The 9586-nt window shown below is 47.0% G+C and overlaps 1 protein-coding gene across 6 annotated transcripts in view; it reads left to right on the top strand.

Moving 5' to 3' along the window:
• Positions 1-458: 458 nt before the first annotated feature.
• The window catches only part of LOC122554645 (uncharacterized), a 37375-nt gene continuing 28247 nt past the window's right edge, over positions 459-9586 (top strand). For 3 of the 6 annotated variants that reach the window (XM_087990902.1, XM_087990904.1, XM_087990901.1), the window contains exons 1-2: positions 677-713; positions 5052-5150. In XM_087990902.1, the coding sequence (XP_087847028.1) occupies positions 689-713; positions 5052-5150 (124 nt within the window). In that variant the 5' untranslated portion in view covers positions 677-688. Of the gene's footprint in view, positions 486-676; positions 714-907; positions 1020-5051; positions 5151-9586 lie in introns of those variants that run through there. The other 3 variants (XM_087990903.1, XM_043699999.2, XM_043700001.2) reach the window with 3 other exon arrangements.

The following is a 9586-nucleotide window of genomic DNA, read 5'->3' as shown; positions in this document are numbered from 1 at the left end:
GCTGTTAATTACCTCACCCCTGGAATTCAGTTCTTTTCCCCATGTTTGAACCAACGCTGTAATGCAATCAGAAGCCGAGTGGCAGTGGCAGAACCTCATCTAGGCCTCAGTAAACAAGATATCGCAAGCGCTGGCTACATCATGACACCTACCAACAGAAATGGAATTCTCTCCCACACAAAGAAGGCCAACTCCAATGCAAAATTTCAGTTTGACTGGTTGACTTTTGTTGGAAAAAGATATTTAAGGATATGAAGCCAGGACAGGTCTGCCATTGATCTGGGGGGGGGGGGGGGGCAGGGGGCAGGTACCGCGGAGGATCAATCACCTATTTCTCTTCCAATCGATCAAAGCATTTCTGATGAAGGGTCACTGGACCGGAAACGTTGACTTTGTTTCTCAGCAGAGATGCTGCCAGGCCTGCTAAGTTTCTCCAACAATTTCTGATTTCCAAAGCAGGTTCTAATTTGTGAGACGTCCTATCAGTACGTAGCCATTCTTGTACCTTTATCCCCCCCCCCCAAGTCTGTTGTCACCATGTTCTGTTGTGAAAACAGGAAAGTGATTGCCCTCAATTCCTTGCTTTTGCAAGGCTTTCTGTTTGGGTTACGTTAGCGCGAGTGCAGATCGTTTCCGGAATTATACGTTTTGGGTGGGTCGATCGAATCAGATTGACTTGTTTTTGTTGATGATGGTCGACATCCCCCCCCCAGGTCAGTTCCACAGTCTTTTCGGAAATGCGTTTGGCCCCACAGTCCGTCCCAAGAGGAGCTTCCCCCCCAACCCCACTCCGCTGTCACGGGTCATTTTCCGCAGGTTCTCTCTCTCTCTCTCTCTCTGTGACCCACCCACCCAGCCAGCGGGGCGGAAACGAACACTGCGCTGCTGCAGGCTGGGGAAGCTCACTTTGTCCCTGCGGGACTCTCAGGGGTTTGGGGGGGGGTGGTGGGTGAGGTGAGGTGAGGATTCTGTGGGTCCGCCAGCCCTGACCGGCAGCAGCATGGATCACCAGCTGGAAGGTGAATTGGCAAAAACGAGAGCGTTGAGTGAGGTCGGTTGTCGGAGGCTGTTCGCATTGTGAGAGTTTTGGAGGGAGCGGCTCAGCTCACGGATTTGTTAGGGCGCAGTGCAATGTCTGCACCGGAGGTGGATTTGCCAGGACCTCCGAAGTTTAACAAAAAAAAGCTAAAGAACAGAACCTCAGTTCTGAAAATTTGAAAGTGACTGCTCCTCACGAGGTTTAAAAATCCACCCTGCCACCCTCCTGTGTTTGGATACTGGGAGCAGCCCTGCGTTCCGTGATAAATTTAGAATATTGGCTTCACTGGCTGCGTGTTTAGTTTGTTAGCTCATTGAGGTCAGCTTACACACTAAGGAAAACGAAACCGTGTTTTCATCTATAATCTAAATAACCTTATTTTACATTTGACCACTAGTTGAGTGTATTTTTTTGTAAATGTGGAAAAATATACACATATATATGTCAGTTGTAAATTGATTAGGATTGAGCTGCAAATGTTACAGGTTTTGCTTGCATCGTTAGAGTTTTGACAGTGTTTACACTGTCCTATTTTGGATGATAAAACCGTCTCATTAGGCAAGGCAGTGCCAGTCAGACTTTCCTTTCTAGTCTCTATTCCATTCTTCCAGGTTCTCCATCATATCTGTTCTGATGGTACAAGCGTCTAAAAGAGGTCCTCCAAAATGTCCTCCTTCTTCAACCAAGATTCCCCACTCTGTTGACAAGGTCCTCAGTTGTGTCAGACCCATCTCCTTCACCAGCATCCATATCCAAAGGATCATTAGCAATAATTTCTGCCACCGCCAGATGCGTATTCCCCTCTCCTCCCTTAAAAAGCCTTCCACAGGGACTGTTCTCTCTGGGACATCTTTATTAGCTCCTCATCTACTCCCAACACCTTCTCATACCCCCACAGCACCTTCCCATACAATCGCAGAAGGTGCAACACCTGCCAGTTTATATCCTCCTCACTGTCCAAAGCCCCAGATACACCTTCCAGGTGAAGCAGCAATTTACCTGCACTTCTTTCAACCTAGTCTACTGCGTTCGCTGCTCACAATGTAGTCTGGTCTACATTGGAGAGACAAAACACAGACTGGGCGACTGCTGTGCGGAACATCTACATTCTGTCTACAAAAAATGAGCCTGAGCTTCCTGCCGCCTGACACTTCAACACAGCACTCTGTTCCCTCAAAGTTTGTGTGAAGATTTGTAGCTCGGGTGCTCGTTGTTGTGGTTCTGTTCGCCGAGCTGGAAGTTTTTGTTGCAAACGTTTCGTCCCCTGGCTAGGCGACATCATCAGTGCTTGGGAGCCTCCTGCAAAGCGCTTCTTTGATGTTTCCTCTGGTGTTTAGAGTGGTCTGTCCCTGCCGCTTCCGGTTGTCAGTTTCAGCTGTCCGCTGTAGTGGTTGGTATATTGAGTCCAGTTCGATGTGTTTGTTGATGGAGTTTGTGGGTGAATGCCATGCCTCTAGGAATTCCCTGGCTGTTCTCTGTCTGGCTTGCCCTATGATAGTAGTGTTGTCCCAGTCGAATTCATGTTGCTTGTTATCTGCGTGTGTGGCTACTAAGGATAGCTGGTCGTATCGTTTCGTGGCTAGTTGATGTTCATGTATGCGGATTGTTAGCTGTCTTCCTGTTTGTCCTATATAGTGTTTAGTGCAGTCCTTGCATGGTATTTTGTACACTACATTCGTCCTGCTCATGTTGGGTATCGGGTCCTTCGTTCTGGTGAGTTGTTGTCTGAGCGTGGCTGTTGGTTTGTGTGCCGTTATGAGTCCTAGGGGTCGCAGTAGTCTGGCAGTCAGTTCCGAGATGCTCCTGATGTATGGTAGTGTGGCTAGTCCTTTTGGTTGTGGTGTGTCCTCATTCCGTGGTCTTTCTCTTAGGCATCTGCTGATGAAGTTGCGCGGGTATCCGTTTTTGGCGAATACCTTGTATAGGTGTTCCTCTTCTTTTTGCAGTCCTGGTGTACTGCAGTGTGTTGTGGCCCTTTTGAATAGTGTCCTGATGCAGCTTCGTTTGTGTGTGTTGGGGTGGTTACTTTCATAGTTTAGGACTTGGTCTGTGTGTGTGGCTTTCCTGTATACTCTTGTAGTGAATTCTCCGTCTGGTGTTCTCTGTACCATCACGTCTAGGAATGGGAGTAGGCTATCGTTTTCTTCTTCTCTCGCGAATCGGATTCCTGTGAGTGTGGCGTTGATGATCCGGTGTGTTTTTTCTATTTCCGTGTTTCCGCCTCACAACACACTTCACATTCAACAACCAGATTTACGAACAAATCAACGGAACACCCATGGGATCACCGATCTCGGGACTCATAGCAGAGGCAGTTATGCAAAGGTTAGAACAAACAGTCCTACCACAAATTCAACCCAAACTCTGGGTCAGATATGTCGATGACACGTTTGTAATCATTAAAAACACGGAAATAGAAAAAACACACCGGATCATCAACGCCACACTCACAGGAATCCGATTCGCGAGAGAAGAAGAAAAGGATAGCCTACTCCCATTCCTAGACGTGATGGTACAGAGAACACCAGACGGAGAATTCACTATAAGAGTATACAGGAAAGCCACACACACAGACCAAGTCCTAAACTATGAAAGTAACCACCCCAACACACACAAACGAAGCTGCATCAAGACACTATTCAAAAGGGCCACAACACACTGCAGTACACCAGGACTGCAAAAAGAAGAAGAGGAACACCTATACAAGGTATTCGCCAAAAACGGATACCCGCGCAACTTCATCAGCAGATGCCTAAGAGAAAGAACACGGAACGAGGACACACCACAACCAAAAGGACTAGCCACACTACCATACATCAGGAGCATCTCGGAACTGACTGCCAGACTACTGCGACCCCTAGGACTCCTAACGGCACACAAACCAACAGCCACGCTCGGACAACAACTCACCAGAACGAAGGACCCGATACCCAACAAGAGCAAGACGAATGTAGTGTATAAAATACCATGCAAGGACTGCACTAAACACTATATAGGACAAACAGGAAGACAGCTAACAATCCGCATACATGAATATCAACTAGCCACGAAACGACACAACCAGCTATCCTTAGTAGCCACACACGCAGACAACAAGCAACATGAATTCGACTGGGACAACACTACTATCATAGGGCAAGCCAGACAGAACAGCCAGGGAATTCCTAGAGGCATGGCATTCACCCACAAACTCCATCAACAAACACATCGACCTGGACTCAATATACCAACCACTACAGCGGACAGCTGAAACTGACAACCGGAAGCGGCAGGGACAGACCACTATAAACACTGGAGGAAACATCAAAGAAGCGCTTCGCAGGAGGCTCCCAAGCACTGATGATGTCGCCTAGCCAGGGGACGAAACGTTTGCAACAAAAACTTCCAGCTCGGCGAACAGAACCACAACAACTCTGTTCCCTGGTCAGCATTTGTTTCAGGTTTGCTGGAGTGCTCCAGCAAAGCTCAGTGCAACTTCGAAGAACAGCCACACATTTTCCACCTGGGGATGCTGCAGCCTTCTGGACTCAATATCAAGCTCAATAATTTTAGGGCCTTAGCACCTTCCCCCATGCCCTTACCTCAAACCCCATACACCAGACATGGGCTGTCACCCCAAACAACCCACTGTCATCCACTAATGTTCCCCAACCCTAATTGCCCAGATGGCATTTAAGTCAATCACATTGCTGTGGGGCTGGATTCGTGTGTATACCAAACCAGATAAGATGGTAGTTTTTATTCCTATGGAATATTTGTGAACCAGATGGGTTTTTACAACAATCAACAATGGTTGCTATTAGGCCAGCTCCCTATCCCAAATTTTTACTGAATTCAAATTTCACTGTTGGCTAGTCTAGTGACACTACCGTGACACCATTGCCTCCCCATAATTGTGCATGTGGATGAAAAGTGTCTTGCGTGTTTGAACTTTTATGTGTTTTGGCTAATTTCTGATAAGACACTTTTTACTTGGTCTGAATGCTGATTGTTCTTTATTCCATCGCTGTAGTTGGCTCAGAAAACAGACCTGAACAGAGATCTCAGATGCTGGAAGGTAATGAGAAAAACCTGAAGCAGCAGGCTAAGTCGGATTATGAAAGTGAAACTGGTGAGGAAAATGAAAGTAAAAATGGAGAGAAAACACATGATGTTTTTTGTGAAATAAGTCCTGTGTTTGACAACAGAGATATGCCTTTTATGTCGACCTCCTCTTTAGGCAAAAGCAATCAGATTTCGGTAATACTGTTCCCTTAACAAACACAATGCATTCTGCCCAGCAGAAGAATGAGGGCATGGAATGTACTCTGAAACCTCTGTCCTTTTATTTAATGGATGACAGTTTGGAGCAAACCTCTCCCCTGCTCTCTGCCCACACTTCCCCCAACCTGTTGTATTACTAAAGAGTTTATTATATTTTTCTAGAGAGTGTTAAACATACAATTTATCTTAAAACTTTTGATTTGATCCTGCAGAACCGCCCATGATTCATGTAGGAATGTGAATTTTACAATTAGAAGACTATTTGGCCAATTGAGTCTGTGTAGGCTCTGCAAAACGTTATGACTTAATGTGATTCTCAAACTTTACCCCATACCCTTGTACATTGTTTCTCTTTAAATAATAATTTAATGCCCTCAATAATGCATCAAGTTTACCTCTGCATTGCAGTGCATCCCAGACCCAAACCACTCAATGTGTGAATAAGATTTTTTTCATATCGTATTTGTTTCTTTCATGAAATATTTAAAATCTGTGCCTTCTAGTTCTTAACACTTTTATGAGCAAAGATAGTTTCTTCCTGTCTGCTCCATTATTTTGAAATATTTGATCAGATTTCCTGTTAGTCTCCCTCTCTCCAAGGAGAATAATCCTAAACTCTTCCAAACTATCCTAATAACTGGAGTCTCTCATTCCTGGACCTATTCTTGAAAGTCTCATCGGTACTCTCTTCAAAGGGATCACATCCTTCTTGTAGTTTGGCACCCAGCATGGTAACATAATACTCCATTTGAGGTCTAACAACTGTCTTGTGCAAGTTAAGCATAATAACCTTGCTCTTGATCTCTATGCCCCTGTTAATAAAGCCCAGAGTAATATGTTTCCTAAACTGCTCTATCTGCCATGAACAGGTGCAGAATAATCAAGAAAGCTGATACAATGCTAGCCTTTATTTCTAGAGGACTGGAGTATAAGGATGCAGAAGTAATGCTGCAATTATACAAAACCCAAGTTAGAGTCCCTTTGGAGTACGGTGAGCAGATCTGGGGTCAAACCTTAGGAAGGATATATTGGCCTTGGATTTTAAGATAAACAATTTACCCTGGTTGGGGATTCTAGAATTATGGGCATTGTCTGAGAATTAGTGTCAGACTGTTGAACTGAGATGTAAGGCAGAATTTCTATACACAGGATGATAGATGTTGGGAACTCTCTTCCAGAGATGGCAGTGGATGCTAGATCTGTTGATAACTTTAATTCCGAGACTTATAAGTAGTTGTGAAGCAATGGTATTAAGTAGAGTAGATTAGCTCTTATTTGTCATTTCTACCGTATACTGTACGGTATACAGTATACAGCTGATACAGTAAAAATGAGACAGCGTTGCTCCAGTACTGAGGGTGCTAAATTGACAGCACAAACTACACAATCGTACATGGCATAAAGTGCATAAGAAGTGCAAAACACACAAGTAACAGTGTAATAGAAGAATGATGAATGATAGACATTTTTCAAGCAGCTATATGAAAGAATTTCAGATGGGAAAGAGTCCAATTATACGGTGTTCAGGAGCCTGATGGCTTGGGGGATGACATTGTTGCACAGTCTGACCGTGAGAGACCGTATGTTCTGGTATCTTCTGCCAGATGGCAGGAGGGAGAAGAGTTTGAGTGAGGGGCGTGTGGTGTCTTCCACAATGCTCTTAGCCTTTTGGATGCAGCGTGTGGTGTAAATGTCTGTAATGGAGGGAAGAGAGACCCTGGTCATCTTCTCAGCTGTCCTCACCGTCCGTTGTAGGGTCTTATGATCCGAGATGGTGCAATTTACAAACCCTCTGTAGAATGCGGTGAGGACGGGGGGGGTGGGAGGTGGGCTTTCCCCAGCCTGCGCAGAAAGTCGAGACGCTGCTGGGCTTTCTTGGATATGGAGCTGGTGTTGAGGGTCCAGGTGAGATTCTATGCCAGGTATTTGCCAAGAAATTTGATGCTCTTCATGATCTCCTCAGGGGAACCGTCGATGTCCAGCAGAAAGTGGTCACTCTGTGCCGTCCTGAAGTCAACAACTATCTCTTTCGTGTTGTCCACAGTCAGAGACTGGTCGTTTTTGTCTTTTTTTTTTTACAATTATTATTACATTAATATTAAACTTATTGCATTACTGTTTGATTTGAAGCAAAATAGCTAAACATTCTTTTCCCAACTTTTCAAAATGGAAGATAATTTTAAATAAATACAAAGTAGTGCAGTTCTTTCAGCAAATATTTATTACATTCCTGCTTATTTTTTTTTCTGGTACCCTATCACCAAGTTACCCTTTATTTACACGTGGGGAGCACTTGCCACTGATTTAGCCCCCTCTGAGCCAGCTTTCAGAGTGAACAGAACCTCTGATACTCCTGTTTTTTTTAACCCCCACACTACCGCCTAACTGCGATATCTTTTCCCCAGCACCCATATTGTGTGTGTGTGCAGGTGTGAGATACAGTGAGAGACACAAGGTGTACGAATCTTTATTCAATTTCCACCACCAGGAAGAAAGGAAACACCCGAGTGGCCAGTGACAAGCACTGCCCTTCACATCAAAGGGCAGTGCTGTGTGATCAAAACAGTGAAGGGGAGGGCAGGGATTAAATCAAAATAGAGTTGGAGGGGGAAATAATGCACTCCACTCCCTGCGGCGCCCACCTCTCCCTGAACAACTCCAGGGTGTTGGTGGACACCGCGTGCTCCTTGTCCAAGGACACCCGGGCCCTAATGTAACCGCGGAAGAGGGGCAGGCAGTCGGTCCTAACGACCCCCTCCACGGCCCACTGCCTGGACCTGTTTATGGCCAGTTTGGCCAGGCCCAGGAGCAGACCCACAAGGAGGTCTTCAGACCTGCCTTCCCTCCTCCGTACCGGGTGTCCGAAGATCAGGAGCATGGGACTGAAGTGCAACCAAAAGCAAAGGAGGAGGTTTTTAAGAAAATCAAAAAGGGAGTGCAAATGCCCACACCCAATATATACATGGTCCACGGACTCCACAGCGCCACAGAACAAGCTGTTGAGCTGGGAGTCTGTGAACCATCGCAATCTGCGGTTGCAGGGGACCGCTGAGTGCAGCACCCTCCACCCCAGATCCCCGAGAGAAAGGGGGAGGGCTCCCGCGTAGAGAGCCCTCCACTGGGGATCCCCACCGCCCGGTGGCAAATGGGCACGCCAAGGCGTGTCCGGACGGTGGATGAGGGAGAAGAGGTGGACGGTGTGCAGGAGCAGTCGATACAGGGCCCGCCTTTTTACGTCCTTAAAAGGGACAAAATTAAAATTCTGGAGGTGGCTCAGGTTGTGGCACACAGGCTCCCACGGGAAGTACGGGACCTTGGGGCCAACGTGAAATTCCGTGGGGGCTGGGATGAGCGCGGACGGGATCCCACCGCACACCTGAGCGTCCTCCAACTGGTGCACTACGCCGGGTCTGAGCACCGCCGTTTTAAGGCGTCGGATGGCGGTGGCCACGTAGAGACAGGTTGTTAGCTGCTGCACCTTGTCTCTGTATGCTGACTCGTCATTCCTGCTGATGAGACCCACTACAGTCGTATCATGAGTGAACTTGATGATGTGATTTGACCTGTGCATTGCTGCATAGTCATGTGTCAGCTGCGTGAATAGTAGTGGACTGAGCACAGAGTCCTGAGGCGGCCCCCCTGCTCAGTGTGATGGTGTTGGAGATGCTGTTCCCGATCCGGACTGACTGAGTTCTTTGCGTCAGAAAGTCCAGGATCCAGTTGCACAGGGAGGTATTTAGACCCAGCAGACTCAGCTCTCCAATCATATGCTGAGGAATGATGGTGCTAAATGCAGAATTGAAGTCTATGAACAGTAGTCTGACGGAGGTGTCGTTCTTCTCCAGGTGGATAAGGGCCAGATGGAAGGTGGTGGAAATGGCATCATCTGTTGAGCGGTTGGGTCAATACGTGAACTGCAGGGTGTTCAGTCAGGGGGGCAGCAGGGTCTTAATATGCCTCATCACAAGCCTCTTGAAGCACTTCATGATGATGGGCATAAGCACAGCAGGGCGGTAATCATTGAGACAGGCTGCTGAAGACGTCTTCAGCCTGGGAACGATGGTAGCGGCCTTGAAGCACGTTGGAACTATGGTGCAGCTCAGGGAGATGTTGAAGATGTCTGTGAGAACGTCCGCTAGTACATCAGAGCATCCTCTGAGCACTCTGCCTGGGATGTTATCTGGTCCAGCAGGCTTACGTGGGTTGACTCTGCATAGGGTTTTCCTCACGTCGGCCGTGGTAAGACACAGCACCTGGTCATTGAGGGGGTGGGGCGGGGGGGGA

This window comes from Chiloscyllium plagiosum, unplaced genomic scaffold, assembly GCF_037043375.1.
Source record: "Chiloscyllium plagiosum isolate Xiang-an unplaced genomic scaffold, Cpla_swu_hap1 HiC_scaffold_9, whole genome shotgun sequence".
In the NCBI taxonomy this organism is placed as follows: Eukaryota; Metazoa; Chordata; class Chondrichthyes; order Orectolobiformes; family Hemiscylliidae; genus Chiloscyllium; species Chiloscyllium plagiosum.
This window is presented reverse-complemented; position numbering and strand designations above follow the sequence as displayed.